The following is an 18,001-nucleotide window of genomic DNA, read 5'->3' on the forward strand; positions in this document are numbered from 1 at the left end:
CCCCTTACATCAGAGCCCACCCCCACACAGAGCCCCCTCACATCAGAGCCCCCCTTACATTACAGACCCCCCCCACAAAAAGCCCCCTTACATCAGAGCCCCCCCCCACACAGAGCCCCCCACATCAGAGAGCCCCCCTCACACAGAGCCCCCCACATCAGAGACCCCCCTAACATTTTTTTGAAGGAGACCTCCCTTACCTTACCTCACGCTGTCTGCACTTTTCTTTAAACTTCCCGCCCACACATCCCCAGGGAGTGTGGTCGGGGCGGGAGGAGGAGGAGGAGAAGGGCGGGGCGAGGAGGAGCTGACGATCCGTGCAGGGAGGAGGGATCTGTCACCGTGCGTGGATCGGAGGCTGAGCTGTGTGTAATACACAGCTTGCCTCAGACTGTCTGCAGGCTGCAGCAGTAGGTGAGGTGACCGAGGCACAGCGGGAGGTAAGCGGCGGCCGCGGCCTATGTTAACCCTGTCCAGGCTGCGGTCGCCGCTTACCTCCCGCTGTGCGGCCTGAATCGCCTGATCTTCTGCGAGCTGTGATGGCCGCACTGCGCCCTTGTTGCCCATGGTGCCCTGTGCGGCCGCACAGCTCGCACACCCCAAAGGCCGGCCCTGAACCCCATTAGGGTCATGTTCCACAGGTTCCCAGTGCATTTGCAAAGGGACATTTGGGACCTTAACATAAAATTATTATACATAGATATTATATTGCTAAGTAAGTAAACTAAAGTAACTAAGTAAGTAAAAAGGTCACATTGTTATTCATGCGTTTTGACAGTAGGTAAAAAGAGTCTTTATTTTAAGTAGCATGTAAATCCTATTGCATTCACAATTCAGTAATCATAAAAATAAGGCAATTTATTTGTATTGTCAGTTTACTATGTCAGGTAATATTGAAGCCTTGCATTATTTGTATAGGAGAACAATTGCAACCTCTCCCTGCGGATACTGCTCACAGCTTAGGACATATGAACTGACATTCATATGTTCATATAAAAAAAATCAACACAATGTGCATTATTTTATAGTGAAAAAATAAAATAAAAAATACACAAACTGTAAAACACACTACATACAAATGTCAATAATTATCCATTCACATTATGACAATGAAGGTCTGAGGTCTCTGGATAAAACATGAAGCACCACTGATGTTGTCTGATTCCCGATGGATAGGTTACATTTTCAGTTAGAATCCTGATGGAGAAAAATGTATGGCAGTCAGGTATAGTGGACCATCATGGTTCGAGAATGTGTGAAAGTAATAATGGGCAGAAAGTCACACAATTTGGTAGCCATGTATGAGTGTTCATTTCTTTACTTTAATTCACTGTTATTGGTCCCATGAAGCTAATTAAAAAAAGGCATACAATCCAGAAAATATTATTGGACTTATTAATATATATTATACCTGCACGAATAATACTGCATCATCAAATCTAAATTAAGGAGAATAAGGTGGAATATGCTTAAGGCAGTGTTTCTCCACCTTTTTCTAGTCAAGGCACCCTTTAAAATGATGCACAATCTCGAAGGCACTCCATTCTAAAATTTAACAGAAACCAATAGTTTTACATAATGCAGTGGCATTGACACATATAGGACACTTAACATTAGAGATGATTTATTTTATACACCTTTGCACACTGATACTGACTAGTATTCTAGTGTTTCTCCTCTCCCTCAGTTTCCCTCCCTCATTCAGCTAATTGAACCCCAGTGCAGACAGAGAAGTCCAAACTAGAGCATGCTCAGATGCTCAATGTCTTCCTTATCCATTTATTACATTTATTAGAATCCCAACAGCTGGATCACATGGTGCCCAAGGTTGTAATGCTGCACAAATTGAAACCTGTGGCTTTGTGTAACAAAAACAAAATGCAGGCAAGATCCACCTACCAGCATGCTGACAATTTTGGCCAATTTGAGGCAATTTTATGCATTTTGCCAAGGCACCCCCGAAGAGCTCAGAAGGCACCCTGGTTGAAAAAGGCTGGCTTAAGGTATGAAGTTCAGACAATTCATCTAAAATAACCTGCACTTTATAACGGTAATAGGTTTTTTTCCCTCACAGATTTAAAGGAAACCTGTTACAAGGAAAATAATGGACTGCCATTGCTGACCTCCTTGTAAAAGAAAAAATAGTTGCCCTGCTATCTCTGGCTTCAATACTTTTCGAATCATGATCCGGAACAAGAACATGTGATATTTGCAAACTTTTTCAGGGTCAGTGCTAAAGGATCAGAATGAGAGCCAGGAAACTAGTATTTCCGGGAGGAAGTCAGTAACAGCAGTTCATGACAGATTACCTGTAAAATGAAAGCAGAACTAAATGTAAAAAAATAAAAATTGTGAACAGGCAGGCTTTTTATTGCAGAAGAAATAAGCAATGTATCTTCTGCAATCCTCTGAGGAATGTACACCGAGCTCAATTTACATTCCGGGACATGCTGCTAATGTGCCGAAATGACTTCACTCCCATGCATGCGCAGAAGTGACGTCATCCCGCACCAGCCAAACAGAAAGAACAAAAAGCAGAAGATTAGCACCTGAAAGAACTTGGAAAAAAAAGATGCGGCCAAGGGATGCCATGAGCTTCAGTCCTTTTGAACTAGGGTAAGTATTTGTGCCTTTTAGTTCCGCTTTAACAGAAGCATTCATAATAAACTGTATGTTTGTAAAATCAAAGCAAATAAAATTGTAGACTACCATATAACAAAATATGTTATGACGCTGAAAAATAAAAAAGGCAACAGTGTAAAGGGTAAAGCCCACCCGGTATCACAACCATTACTTCAAGAACTAACATTGCACCAAGGAATTCCCTGAATGCACCTAATGAATGATATAGCATAAAAAGTGTGAACAGTTTAAAACATTAGTTAGTCCCGGTTCACAGTCACACTAAGTCCCCGTTCACACTAAGAGGTCGCCGTAGGTCGCCTCCCATAGGGAAGCTGCGGACCCGTTCTTATAGGAGCGACACAAGTCGCTCCGACTTAGAAAAAGGGTCCGGAGCTTCTTTGGGGCGACCAGGAGGCGACCGCCATAGACTTCAATGTTATGAAGTCCGTGGCGGCCGCTCCGAGGTCGCGGCACGCTGCTCGCACCGCAACCTTGGAGGTCGCGGTGCGAAGTAGCGTCGCCCCTATGTGAACGGGGCCGAAAACTGTAAACTAAGTGTTTTTTTTGTTGGAAAACTTTTATGCAAAATCCCAGCAGAATATAATTTACGCTGGAATTTTCCTGCATCTGGTGCAATGTTTCTATACTTGACCTAGCCATTGGCACTGTCTAATTGTTGGTCAACTTACTTGGGGTCCCACTTCTTCGGGGGGAGGGGCTACGGCTCCTGGGTGCCTGAAGATGAAAAATAATAGACGTTGTTAACATTTTGGAAAGTAGTATAATTAGATAATTTTATCATCCACAATTATTTCTATTCTAACTCAGAAACTTACCAAGCTCCTGCCTGGACTGACTGATCGAGAGCGCAGGGGACTGGAGCTTCTGCTTCTGCTCTTGCGTGGGCTCCACTAAAAGGTAATTACATGTGAAACACACTGCTCAAAAAAATTAAAGGAACACTTTTTAATAAGAGTATAGCATCAAGTCAGTTAACCACTTCCATACCAACCTATTGCAGAATGACGTTCACAATTATCGTGCTCAGTTATCCCGACTGCGTCATAGGACGTCCAGCAGGATAAGCCGATCGTGCGCGCCCCTGGGCCCCTGAGCGCCAATCGGTGGTGCGGTGTGTCGTTCTGACACACCGCATCTTTGATCCTGGTAAAGAGCCTATGACGTAGGCGCTTTACCACATCATCAGATGTGACTAATCACAGCTGATCACAGCGGTAACCAGGAAGTGACAGTAATCAGCTTTTCTCAGTTGGCGCTGACAAGGCGTGAGCAGAGGAGAACCGATTGGTGGCTCTCCTGATGGGTGGGGAGGTCTGCACTGATAACCAATGCGCAGCCCCCATCACCATCAGAGGTTCCCATCAAAGATATCAATCAGTGCCCAACAGATGCCAATCAGTACCCATCAGATGTCAATCAGTGTCTATCAAAAATGCCAGTCAGTGCCCATCAAAAATGCCAATCAGTTCCCATCAGTAATGCCAGTCAGTGCCCATCGCATATGCCAGTGCCAGCCAGTCATAATGCCAGTCAGTGCCCATCAGTAATGCCTGTCAGTGCCTCCTCATCAGTGCCCATCAGTGCCGCCTATCAGTGCCCATCAGTGACATCTATTAGTGCCCATCAGTGCCACCCATCAGTTCCACCTTTTAGTGCCCATCAGTGCTGCCTATCAGTGCCCATCAGTGCAACCTATTACTGCTCATCAGTGCAACCTATCAGTGCCCATCAGTGCTGCCTATCAATGCCCATCAGTGCAAAACAGAAATGAAGAAAAACTTTTTTTTTTTTCAAAAATCTGGTCTTTTTTAATTTGTTTAGCAAAAAATAAAAAAAAGCTCTATTTGTGGGGAAAAAAATTATAAAAATTTAATTTGGGTACAGCGTTGCATTACTGCACAGTTGTCATTCGAAGGGGACGAAAGTGCCCTGTATTGAAGTGGTTAAACTCCTAGGATATTGATCTGGTCAGTTAGACGAGGGGGTTGTTAATCGATTTCAGCTGCTTTGGTGTTAGTAAAATGAACAACAGGTGCACTAGTTAGGCAACAATGAGACAACCTCCAAAACAGGAATGGTTTTACAGGTGGAGGCCAGAGACATTTTTTTTCCCCTACTCATCTTTTCTGACTGTTTTTTACTAGTTTTGCATTTGGTTAGGGACAGTGTCACTACTGGTAGCATAAGACAATACCTGGACCCTATAGCGGTTGCACAGGCAGTCCAACTCCTCCAGGATGGCACATCGATACGTGCCATTGCCATAAGGTTTGCTGTGTCTCCCAGCACAGTCTAAAGAGCATGGAGGAGATTCCAGGAGGAGATAGGCAGTTACTCTAGGAGAGCTGGACAGAGCCGTAGAAGGTACTTAACCCATCAGCAGGACTGGTATCTGCTCCTTTGTGCAAGGAGGAACAGGATGAGCACTGCCAGAGCCCTACAAAATGACCTCCAGCAGGCCACTGGTGTGAATGCCTTTGACCAAACAATCAGAAAACTGATTTCATGAGGGTGGCCTGAGGGCTCGGCATCCTCTAGTGGGCCCAGTGCTCACTGCCTGGCACTGTGGAGCTTGATTGGCATTTGCCATTTAACACCAGAATTGGCAGATCCACCACTGGTGCCCTGTGCTTTTCACAGATGAGAGCAGGTTCCCCCTGAGCACATGTGACAGACGTAAAAAGGTCTGGAGAAGCCATGGAGAACATTATGCTGCCTTTACCATCTTTCACCATTATTGGTTTGGTAGTGGGTCAGCGATGGTCTGAGGTGGCATATCTATAGAAGGACTCACAGACCTCTACAGGCTAGACAATGGCACCCTGACTGCCATTAGGTATCAGGATGAAATCCTTGGACCCATTGTCAGACCATATACTGGTACATTTGGTCCTGGGTTCCTCCTGATGCACGACAATGCCCGGCCTCATGTGGCAAGAGTATGCAGCCAGTTTCTGGAGGATGAAGGAATTGATACCATTGAATGGCTCCCACGCTCCCGCCTGACCTAAATCCAATAGAACACCTCTGGGACAATATGTTTTGGTCCATCAGATGCCACCAGGTTCAGGAGCTCAGTGATGCCCTGGTCCAGATCTGGGAGGAAATACCCCAGGACACCATCTGGAGTTACAAGGATCTTCTCATCCCAGTCAGCATGAAAGCTTCTCACCTTTCATTTGTTTTATGCACTACATACAGTATAAATTGGATAACAATCTGCCTCTGGTTGAGCTTTGTAGTTTAAGGGGGCATATTTTTTAAAAGGGTAATTATGCTAAAGAGCAAAGGTTGGCGAGGCAGGTGGTGGGACACATAAAAGTTTACTTTCTTTTGCAGTTGATGCATTTTTTTTTTTTTAATATAAGGACAGATTCACTTAAAATATTTATTTGCAAAATAAAGACTATGCACAAGTGATGTTAACATAAAGAAATACAATTGTTATCGTAGTTTTCTTACCAGGGCTCCTCTTTTTGTCACTGCCTCTCCCTTGACTATAGGAACATCATTTTCCACCAGGGTCGGCCATACATGGTAAAACACTAGAGGTGCAGTGAACTCAGAATCATAGGTACGACGATATCTATGCAAAAATAAATAAATAATAACAATTTTCAATTTAAAACTCAAACATGAATCCTGAAGAATATGGCAAAATACCATCAAAATGCCTGATGTTATAACAGCAATATTTCAGTAGCTTAAAAGATTTACCCAATGTGGAGTATCACTTTTTAAGTACTTGTTTAGATAAGCAGTTTCAAAACCAGTGAGCATTATTGCTTTATTATGGGTTTTTTTTTTTTACACCCACTGTAGCTCTGAACTCAAATATCAACACATGCTACAGCATTGGGAATGTGGGTTTTGGATAGATGTGGACCCATATCAAAATCCCCCTGGTCCCTAGCCTTTGACAGGTGGAGGATCTTGCTAAACAGCTTCCTTTATAGCCATCTTTAGCAGCATGAAAAAAAAGGGTGCAGTTGTAGTTCCGTTACATGGAGCAACAATGAAACAACCACAACTACTTCTTAAGGAGGGACTAATACATATATACTTTGGAAAGCGTATCTTGGCTGTGCCTGTTCTGCTGGTGTTTTAACGAGTCCACCAATATTCTTATGGGTTCTGTGTACGTATTATTACTGTACCAGGGACCCTTACTTTCCTGTGTGAATTTACAATGGTGTGTTATGCCATCTATCTGTGCATGCTGGAAGTGTCCAAAGCAGTGACAGAGTGCAGACAAGTGGTATAATCAATGACTCTAAATAAATAATAAATAATAAAACAACAGCCGCTTTCTCGGCATGGTGCTTTACTCCTATATGCCAGAGCCGTCCAACCTGCCTCCAGTAACATTTTACATGTATTTCGATGAGTCTATGGACTTCTTTAATATTGTAAGTGCACATTTTTATGTTTATTCTCAATAAACTTTTGGAACGTTTTACACTATCTGGGATTTTTGTTGTCTTCCTGTATGAGTATTGGACAATTAGGAATACCTTAAGGAGCCCCATCCATTCTTACCAGTACCAAGCCTGCTTAGACCCCTACGCAATATTGCCTAGGGGTCCACATCTTCTGGTACGTGGATTCACTTCGGGGGGAGGGTGTGAACACGGAGTCACAGTTCACAAGAGTCACTTGGATATTTCATTGCAGAGCACCTACTCATGTTTTTTCACTGGACACTTGCTTAACAATTATTTGAAGATTTGTTTTTTGATTTTTTACATTAATCCTTTTTTGTCATCGGGACTATATATATATATATATATATATATATATTCACGAGAACAAGGCACGTTTTATGGATTGTTTATTTGCAATTTTTATTTAATCAATTAATCACATATGTATAAGGAGATGCACTGTCTTTAGCGCTGTGGTTGAGTTATATATAGAGTGCAGACAAGCTCTCTCTTACTTGGTTTCACTAAAGAGTTCTCCATCAACTGCAAAAGCAATGTCCAATTGGTTTTCAAGAGTCTGCATTGCAAATGCCACACGGCACACCTCCCGGATGAAGCTGCTGATTAGAATAAAGTCTACTTCTGGTGGGAAGGAGATTTTAGGATTGACATTCATTGCACTGATTACCTCCTAAAAAAAAAAAACACAGCATTGTCATTGACATATCAGTATTACACATCGCACACAAGGTCATTGTTTGTAAAGTACCAAATTTATAACTCTGGAAAACTAAGTGTGCCCAAATCATAAAAGATAACAATGATCAGGACCATAGGCGTGCACAGAGGGACATGCCAGGTATGCCTGGGCACACCCTAATGCAGTGGTGTATTTAGGTTTTGTGCTGCCCTAGGCCTGACTAAACTTGGGCACCCCTGAATTTCAATATGACCCACCCCTTCCCGTAAAGGCCACACCCCTTCATGTTTATGACCCGCCCTGTTATCTGTAAACCACAGACTACAACCAGTTTATTAGTGCCCATCAGTGCAGCCTCATCAGTTTCCATAAGTTCAGCCTCATCAGTGCAGCCTCATTACTGCCCACCAGTGCAGCCTCATCTGTGGCCATCAGTACAGCCCCGTCAGTGGCCACCAGTGGAGCCTATCAGTGCATCATATCAGTGCCCATTAGTGCAGCCTCATCAGTGGCCATCATAGCAGCTTCATCAGTGGCAGTCATTGCAGCCTCATCAGTGGCCATCAGTGCAGCATATCAGTGCAGCCCCATCAGTGCCCACTTTTTTGCTGCCCCCCCCCCCTGCAAAGTGCCACCCTAGGCCTGGGCCTTGTTGGCCTAGGCCAAGATACAGCACTGCCCTAATGACTATGTGCAGTGATAAGTTCCCCTACTGCCTGGGCTCCCCCCCTTTTTGGCCCCTTGCCCAGCAGTGCTACTGGCTTCCCTCCTCTCCCCCCAGCTGCTGCAGGGGATGTTTCAGGATGGAGCATGGGAGAAGGGGCTAGTAAATATGTCATTTACTGGCCCCTTCCTTTTCTAACTGAACACCATGAACACACTCGCTAATTGCATCCATTCATAACTGGAGCATAGTTAACTGTGTTTATTATGCTTCAGTTTGTGAATGAACAGGAAGCCACTCAGCACAGAGCACTTCTAATTCATTCACTGCCCCGTGCAGTTGAGGCTGCAGAGAAAGGCATGTGTGTTTAAACTTTAAGGTGCACACCCTAATGCAATAGGCTACACACACCTAGGACCAGGACATTAAGCACAACTCACTGAAGACAAAGCATATACACATTTACCTTCTTTAGATGAGCAGAAGTATACAGTGCCCAATTTTCACATTTTTTTTGGTGCTGCTCTGTATATAATATTTTTTTATTATACAGAATTGTAAATTATCTTTCTAGAGTTTTGCTGTATATCAAGGAAAGTGATTAGCAACCTTGCCTCATACCTGTTGAGATAAGCTTAATTAGCTTTATATAAAGTTTATAAGCCAGAGAGAAATGGCCTGAGAGAATAGAGCAATAAAGTGCAGTCATCGCTTAGTACTACTATACAAAACACAGGGCCAATAGATGTAATGTACATTATTACTTTTTAGAATTACATGTTAAATCTTACATTCACACTGGATTGAACATCATAGAGATCCAGGTTGCGGACAATATAGTCAGTCACAGCATCTTCCAAGGATTCAGGTCCCATGTGAGAAGGAGACAGGGACTTCCTTACGCGGAGTTTAAATTGTCTATATGCCATCTTGGCTGCATGGAAGGATTCCTACACGGAGTACAAGTAAGATAAAGTGCATATCACTTTTATTTGAATCATATCACATAATTCACATCAGCAACTTTAATAAAGCTTTATGACTACTGATTGATTTCTGTACATAGGAAGGCACCATTGGGTATCCTGTATGCTTGACTCAGGGACAAGAAACTACTAAGGGCCATTAAATATGCTCTAAGCTGCCATAGTTTGATGATAACAAGAACCAATTTAATATATTTTTTATTGGAGGTTAAACATTTTATGAAAAACTCACAGTGGTGCACATGGTTTGGGCTCTGCTTTAAAACACATAGTTATGGCCTTCATTGGACATACAGTATACAGCAAAGGACACCTGACAGTCCTGAACATTCCTGGCTCTATCCAAAAAGATTTTAGCTTTACATGCAGTCTGCTCTCTTTACCATTTCCCCCATATAACATGAACACTGCCACTATGAAAGGCTTCCAATGTCCATTTCTAGTTCCTGTATATCTCAGGGGTGACTTTGATGTGAAGTGATTATTAGAAGCCTCTACACATAGAGGACCTATCAACACATAGTTACATAGTTACATAGTTACATAGTTACATAGTTAGTGAGGCTGAAAAAAGACACAAGTCCATCCAGTTCAACCTATGTGTGTGTGTTTGCTTTTAACCGTACATTGTATACCCCTATATGTTGTACATTGTATACCCCTGTATGTTGTGGTCTTTAAGGTGTCCATCCAATAGTTTTTTGAAACTATCAATGCTCCCCGCTGATACGACGGAAGAGAATTCCACATCCTTACCGCTCTTACAGTGAAGAACCCCTTACGCACTTTAAGGTTAAACCGCACATACACTGCCAAAGACCCCTACAAATGCCTGGAATACATAAAGACTGTCTCAGACTGATTTTTGCAAAAAGTGTATCTTGTGCATTCTAAAAGTGCTGAAGGATGTCAAAAATTCACGTGCCTGACTAGAACTTGAATTTGGCTCATGCTGCACCACTTTCAGAACGCATGCGAGACACTTTCGGAAAAGCTGTCTGGGCCAGTTTTTTTTTCTGTACTCCAAAAGAGAGTTGGTCTTAATTAGCTCCACTTTTACAATTGGCGCATTCAATGCCACACCATGTAAAAGTGGTGCATTCAATGCAGCACAATGTAAAAGTGGCGCATTTCAGAACTACCTGAATTTGGTGCAGGAGTCACTGTCAGAACCAAAAGTGTTGCAAATGCTTCATGAATTTGGCACAATACATTAACAAAAATGGATTAACGCCAATAAAGTGGTGGAGCAGCTTTATTGGATTCCCCCAATAACTTTTAGGCTACAGTTGTTAACACAGATGTGTACTGGGTCTGCTATTAAACTGACACAAACATGTAGCACTGGTTTACAGAGAGCATGTAGTGGAATTTATCAAAAAGTATAAAGAAATTATTCCATACCACGGTGGCAATAAAAATGATTCTCTGAACCATCTCGAGGTCGTCTATGTAACGTCTTAACAGAGTCTGTGCATCTAGGCGATCATTGGCGTAGATGTCATTGAATCTGGATATTAGCCGGCTGTGACGAGAAGAGTTGGTAAGCTGGGCCGCTGTAGGAGACTCACTCCTGGTAAACGGGCTGGCTGATCTGCTAGAGTGACGTATTGGGCTTGGAGATCGACTCCTAGAAAGCCTAAATCGTGAACAATAAAAACAAAAAATGTTGTGTATGTTGAAATTAAATCTTTTCAGGCCTAAATACATATCACAAGAATGTACATACATAAAATGTGCATTAGAGGAAAGCTAAGCATTAATGCAAGAGTGTCCAACCTATGGCCCATAATGGCTTTCAATTCGATCCAACACAAAATCGTAAACTTACTTAAAAATGTTGATTTTTTAAACTTTTTTGTAAAAATGCAATTACACCTAGCAAATACATGCGGCCGAAGAAAAATTGACAGTGTCCCTTTACTGGACTTTTATACGTTTTATCTTCCCAAAGAAAAATATCTCACCCTTCACAATCACGCCTTAGGGCCTTTTCACACGGGTGGACTGATCGGGTTCATCTGTCAGTTTTTCAGGCACACCTGATCAGACATTCCAGTCTCCTCTATGGAGTGAAAGGTGTCAACAAACACGTGACACCCGCCAACATCCGATCTAAACCTGTCTGCTAAAAAACAGATGGCTGGGGATCGATTTTCCAACATCTGACCATAACACCTACTTTATGTACTTACTCATGAAGTCCTTATGAGTAAAGCCCCGTACACACGTAGCGATTGTCAGCCGAACGATCGGCCGTCTTTTGTCCGGTGCTGTCCTGTCGGTTGAAAAGTGCTAAAGACTGCACACGAATTTTGTCGGCCAACAACATCCGACTGCAGAAGTGATGTCATGTGATGGTTAACTTTCCGTGTGTTTTTTCTTCTCTGAGCATGCCCAGTCTTGCTCATCTGCTGTTTGTCGGCCGAATTCTGTACTGACTGAGGAACAATCGGCCGTTCTGGTGTTGGCCAAATAATGCAAAAACTTGACGTGCTTCTGAAGCACGTCAAGTTTTTGCATTATTTGTCCATCTGTACCGTTTTTTCCATAACAGGATATTATCACCAGCAATATTTATATATTGATTTATATCCCATCAGATGGTATTATAGAGGCATTTTTTGTTTCACACTTTGTTGCACTGATTTATCCATCTGCACCAATTGCATTATTTTTATATTTTTATTCTCTTATGATGGATTGATTTTTGAGAAGATACACTTTCCTCACTTCACAGATGTATTAATTTGCACTGATCTTGATATCTGTTTTTTACTAGGATTTTATTGGAAGAATAGGAATTAGCGCCGATTTTTTTAGGCTTTTAGTATTTGTATTTACAGTGGGGACACTGATTAAGATTGGCTGCTTTTTCTGATCACTTTGCATTGCGGATTTGCACATTATATCCATATGTTCTTTTCTACACTTCACCGGCATTTTTGAGGTCAGACTATCTCCGAGTAGCGCATTGGTCCTCGCTATTTTATTTTGATAACATTGGTAATGATGATCTCACTTCATAGATTACTTTTGAAACAGTACCTTCCATGGAGCACACTTTTTTCTGCTGATAAAATGGAAATTTCATCCTTTAGCAGGCGGATTTGGCGTTCATAGTCCTCAATTGCATCTATTTTCCTGAGATCCAGTTTCTCTTGAGCTGTCCTCAAACTGTAAGTATAAAAAAAATCAAGAGTTAATGCAGTTATGTGAATTTTTCAAATGTATTCAGATGACTAATTCAGTGCAGTTGTTCATACTCTGCCTTCAGCTGCAGTATCTCCTCCTCTGTGGCTAGGAGAGTGGTTGCCGACTTTGTTTTTGTCTCCTCAAGTTCTATTTGAGCCTCCAGCAGGCTGAAAATAAAGTAACAAAAAAATCAGACATAAAGGTTTTTGTTTGTTGCTCTTCCCAATCTCATACATTCACAATAAATTAAACCCAGCAATCAATGGTCTCTTTCTTACATACACCAATACAAGGAAAGGAAATTTGTTGTCTTTGGCATGGCAAATGTAACATTCTCTAACATCCAATCCTAAGAGAAAGAAGCCTTAAAACAGAGTTCCAGGTTAAAATTAAACTAGGTGTAAACCAGTTGAGTAACCAACCACCCTTTGCACCTTTTCGGCTTTATTCCAGCAGGACTTCCATCCTTCCTTGCCGCGGTGAGGTATATCATCTCCGGATTTGCATCGGCCGCTCCTCCTCCTCCCCCCCCCCCCCCACTGCCTTCTGGGACCTGTGTATGACGTGACTCACACATGCACATTAGGAAACAAGATGTGAAGCCTGCAGGCTTCACTGCTGGTTTCCCTTAGTTGCAATGCCAACACCTGCACCCAAGCCGATGGACTTCAAGGGGGGGGCAAAATCGCGGGGGTCCCTGGACAGGTGTGTGTCTTTAAATTAAAAGTTAGCAGCTACATTATCTGTAGCTGCTGACTTTAATTTTTTTTTTTTTAGTGACTGGAACTCCGCTTTAAGAACAAGCCGAAGAGGTGAAAATATTCAACCAACAGAGACCACGGGGTTGATTTACTAAAGGCAAACAGACTGTGCTCCCTAGTGCTATATCCAAGTGTGGCACGGGGTTAAATTTCAGTGCCAAAAGCGGGGAGATTACTGGATCCTGTAAGAGAGGGTACTCACCTTGTCCCCGGGATCCAGCAATGTATCCCGGCAGTGTGCGGCGGCCGGATCTTCCTCCCGATGCTCTGTGCCCCGGCTTCCGTCTCCTGCGACGTGACGCTCGCAGGGGGGTGGAAGCGGCAGCAAATTCAAACAGTAAAACACACCAAACACACTGATACATTACAAAATAAAATAAATTCACATTAGTTTGCCCCCCAGTGCCCTTTCCTGCAGTTTTACTGTACTTTTCATGTATATATATATATAGTTATTTATTATATTATAATTTATAATTTTGTGTTTCAAACTTGATCATACCCGAGATATTATAAAGAAGAACGCACAGTAAAAAAAAATCATATGTAAATAGTTGGTTTGTGCTGCTCGTTCTTAAGAATTACATGTAAAATAATGGTACCGCTTTCAGCACCTAAAATTGGAAAGAATCATACCGCCAGGGAGGTTAAAGTGCAGTTTCTCCAGAGCTTAGGAAATGAGCGGAAGCTCAGTTTAATTCCATCATCCAATCGCGTGCAAGCAAAAATGCTGTATTTTTTTTATTTTCCTTACATGTGATTGGGTATTCTTTGCAAAGTGAAGCTTTATCTAATTTACTAGGCTTTGGAGCAACTGCAAAGTGCGCAGTTTGTTTGCCTTTAGTAAATCAACCCCAATAGTTCAAAACCATAAGCTAAGAACATTCAACCAGAAGAGAAAATAATATGGGGAAAACCTCTGCTAAGTGTATGGAGATTTCTGCGCTCACCATTGACAATGTAAGGAATCAGCTACTGCAGAGGGCAAACTGCTATACAGAATTGATACAATTTTACAGACAAATTTCTTTGTTTACTTTAGGTGATCTGTGAAGGGTTTTCTGATAAGCATGCCAAACAAACAGAGTTTATTCTCTGCAAAATTGTATCAAGTCTGTATAGCAGTTACCTTTCTTCAGTAGTTGATTCATTAAAAATACTTATTTACTATAATCATTGCTTCCATCTGGTGGTCATAAAGATGTATTTTCCTGATCCACGCTATTCTTCTAAATGAAAAACATTTGAACTGAAGAGAAAATAGCCCAATTCATTTTTACTCCCATTCATACAGTTATTGTACATGCAGTTTCACAGGGTGCACAGTTCTGCCATTTTGTTTAAATACACCGTTCAATTTACAGTGCTGGTCAAATGTTCTTAGTCTATAGTATTAGGCTACTTTCTTTATTGGTCAAATAATCTTCAGCTCTTGTGTTCGAATGTTCTTAAGGCTATTTTCTTTTAGGACTGAATGCTTCAGAGATGTTTTGCTGTGAGCGCTGTATTAAAGGAATAATTTGCAATATTTGGCTTTGAGTGTAAAGGTGAGGTTGGAGGCTTAAGTCAAGGTATGCCTTAAGATTTCACTTACTCTTGTCTCACAGAGTTCAATTCTGATCGTGTTGTGGCCAGCTGGGTCTCCAACCTGTGCAGATCCCTTTCCTGAGAGGATGACAGTTCCCTTAGTCGTTTGTCTCTTTCTAGTGATTCCTGATAGGTAAACATATTCAGTCATTTGTGCACAATCATAGGGTGAAGTTGTTGATGGGCTTTACTGCTTTTTAACATGCACATTTCTGCCTTTTGTGCCTTTTGCTGTACCTTTTATTCAATGCAGGTAAAGCTGGCCATACAAAGTTCAAATTCCTACAGAATCAGACAAAATTTAAACGGCGGGTAGCCCTCCAAGCACTGCCGTGGCTGCCTGAATACAATCTCCAGCAGAGGAGATTCCTCCATTCAGGGGATGAATAAGAGAATTTGAACCATGTATGGCTAGCGTTAAAGAGAAGTTAGTCTAGACTCGCACTTTATAAAGTTGCATAACAATATAACATTTGTTTCATGTGTTTTGCATGCTTACATGTGCTTCTAATGTATGTCAATGTGTGTTTTAGAGCCCTTCCCTGCACACATTCCTGTCTGAAAATAATATGGAAAATGTACTACATAGAAAATGCAATATAAACGTAAATGTAGTGTATTCTATTGTAATATAATACACTGTATATATAGGTTTACCTGTCCTACCATTCATTTCTGTAATATCCCAAATACCCGCTGATGCAGTAAAATTCACGCAGACTATGTTTTCAATAAGGAATATTTACTAAACCTGGTACACACAGAATCTGGTGCAGCTGTGCATCGTAACCAATCAGCTTTTTACTTCAGCTTGTTTAAAGTAATCTTTTGACAAGTGGAGGGGCTTTTAAACTAGGAGACGGGGGGGGGGGGGAGGGCTCAGAAGTAGAATCAGTCAGGAGGGAGCAGAGGACTGAAGGCAGTTGTAGGGTCAGCAGCGACATTAGGTCAACAACATCAATTGGCGGGTCTGTGCGGGAAAACAGCAGACCAAACAAAAATAAACATAACCGCCAAACTTCCGTAAAACTAAGAGGGGTATATGCTAATGCCAGGAGCCTAGCTAATAAGATGGATGAGTTGGAAATGTTAGTACATGAGGAGGACATAGACCTTGTGGGAATAACAGAAACTTGGTTCGACCCCTCACATGACTGGCTGGCAAATATCCAAGGGTATTCTGTGTACCGGAAGGACAGGGTAGGAAAAAGAGGGGGAGGGGTATGTCTCTATGTCAAGAACAATATAAAGGTGCTAGAAAGGAGTGACATTACGGATGGGATGAGCATGGATTTAGAATCTGTGTGGGTTGAACTCGATAGGGAAGAAGATAAGGGAAAAGTAGTTGTGGGGGTTTGCTATAGGCCACCTAACCAAGGGGAGGAGGTAGAGCTGGAATTTTTAGCACTAATAGGTAAAGCGGCAAAACTGGGATCAGTCATCATATTGGGGGACTTCAATTATCCCGACATTGACTGGGAAGAGGGGACTGCACACTCGCATAAGGCCCGTCTATTCACGGAAACCTTACAGGATAACTACATGTCACAGTTGGTGGATTCCCCTACTAGAGAGAATGCAATCCTGGATCTATTGATCACTAATGACCCAGACATAATCTCGGAGGCAGGAGTCCAGGACAATCTGGGCTCTAGCGATCACAGGATGATCACATTTAGTATAAATAACAATATAAAAAGGCAAGTGGGGAACATAAGAACCCTAAACTTCAGAAGGGCAGACTTTCCAAAATTGTACTCAATGATGGAAAGGGTAAACTGGGACCAAACCCTGGGATCCCTGACCACTGAGGAAAAATGGGAATGCTTTAGGAACATATTAAGCAAAGGCATCTTGCAGTGCATTCCTATGGGGAATAAATTTAGAAGAGACAAAGCCAAACCTGGCTGGCTAAACCGTAGCGTTAAAAAACTTATTAGGGGAAAAAAATTGGCCTTCAAGAAATATAAATCAGAGGGCACAGTATCGGCCTTCCAGCAATACAAGGAGGAAAATAAGAAGTGTAAACACGAAATCAAGATGGCTAAAATCAACTTTGAGAGACAAATAGCGGAGGATAGTAAAAAAAACCCAAAGAAATTCTTTAAATATATCAACAGCAAAAAAACTAGGGCAGAGCATATTGCACACATAATTAACGATGATGGGAGGATGGTTACAGAGGACACTGAAAAAGCAACCGTGCTGAATGCTTTTTTCTCGTCAGTCTTTACGCAGGAAAAGGAGGGGTACACTGACCATGACTGTATGGTTAGTAGTAATACACAGGACTTGCCACTATGGCTAACAGAGGGGGAAATCAGGGAAAGACTGGATAAACTTAACACAAACAAATCACCAGGCCCAGATGGCGTACATCCGAGAGTGCTCAAGGAACTCAGTATGGTTATATCTAGACCACTGTTCCTAATCTTTGCTGACAGTATTAGGACAGGAGATGTACCAGGGGATTGGAGGAAGGCTAACGTGATTCCGATATTCAAAAAGGGCCAGAGACATATCCCGGGAAATTATAGGCCTGTCAGTTTGACATCAATAGTATGTAAACTTCTGGAGGGGATGATAAGGGACTATATCGTAGAGTATGCTAAAGACAACAACATCATCAGTAGTAACCAACACGGGTTTACAAATGGGCGTTCTTGTCAAACCAATCTCTTAGCATTCTACGAGGAAGTGAGCTGTGAGCTAGATAGGGGGAGACCAGTGGATGTGGTGTACTTGGATTTCGCTAAGGCGTTTGATACAGTTTCCCACAAGCGCTTAATTTATAAAATAAGGTCTGCAGGTATCGACAGCAGGGTTTGCTCTTGGATACGGAACTGGCTAAAAGGCCGTGTCCAAAGGGTGGTAATAAACAGCGCATACTCAGACTGGGCTGAGGTAGTAAGCGGGGTGCCCCAGGGCTCAGTCCTGGGACCAACCTTGTTCAATTTATTCATAAACAGCATTGAGGACGGGATCAGTAGTTCGTTATCAATTTTTGCAGATGACACAAAATTGGCCAGGGCAATAAC

The 18,001-nt window shown here is 42.2% G+C and overlaps 1 protein-coding gene across 1 annotated transcript in view; it reads right to left on the reverse strand.

Annotated features, from left to right (window-relative positions):
• Positions 1 to 3,288: 3,288 nt before the first annotated feature.
• SPATA18 (spermatogenesis associated 18) overlaps positions 3,289 to 18,001 on the reverse strand; it is a 48,012-nt gene continuing 33,299 nt past the window's right edge. Inside the window, exons 4-12 of the mRNA XM_082259886.1 lie at positions 14,971 to 15,089; positions 12,687 to 12,782; positions 12,469 to 12,597; positions 10,825 to 11,059; positions 9,226 to 9,384; positions 7,586 to 7,761; positions 6,109 to 6,232; positions 3,462 to 3,536; positions 3,289 to 3,360 (exon numbers count right to left, since the gene is read on the reverse strand). Of these exons, the coding sequence (XP_082116012.1) occupies positions 3,295 to 3,360; positions 3,462 to 3,536; positions 6,109 to 6,232; positions 7,586 to 7,761; positions 9,226 to 9,384; positions 10,825 to 11,059; positions 12,469 to 12,597; positions 12,687 to 12,782; positions 14,971 to 15,089 (1,179 nt within the window). The 3' untranslated portion in view covers positions 3,289 to 3,294. The remainder of the gene's footprint in view (positions 3,361 to 3,461; positions 3,537 to 6,108; positions 6,233 to 7,585; positions 7,762 to 9,225; positions 9,385 to 10,824; positions 11,060 to 12,468; positions 12,598 to 12,686; positions 12,783 to 14,970; positions 15,090 to 18,001) is intronic.

Source organism: Pelophylax lessonae (genome assembly GCF_965119305.1).
Source record: "Pelophylax lessonae genome assembly, chromosome: 1".
NCBI classification, from domain to species: Eukaryota; Metazoa; Chordata; class Amphibia; order Anura; family Ranidae; genus Pelophylax; species Pelophylax lessonae.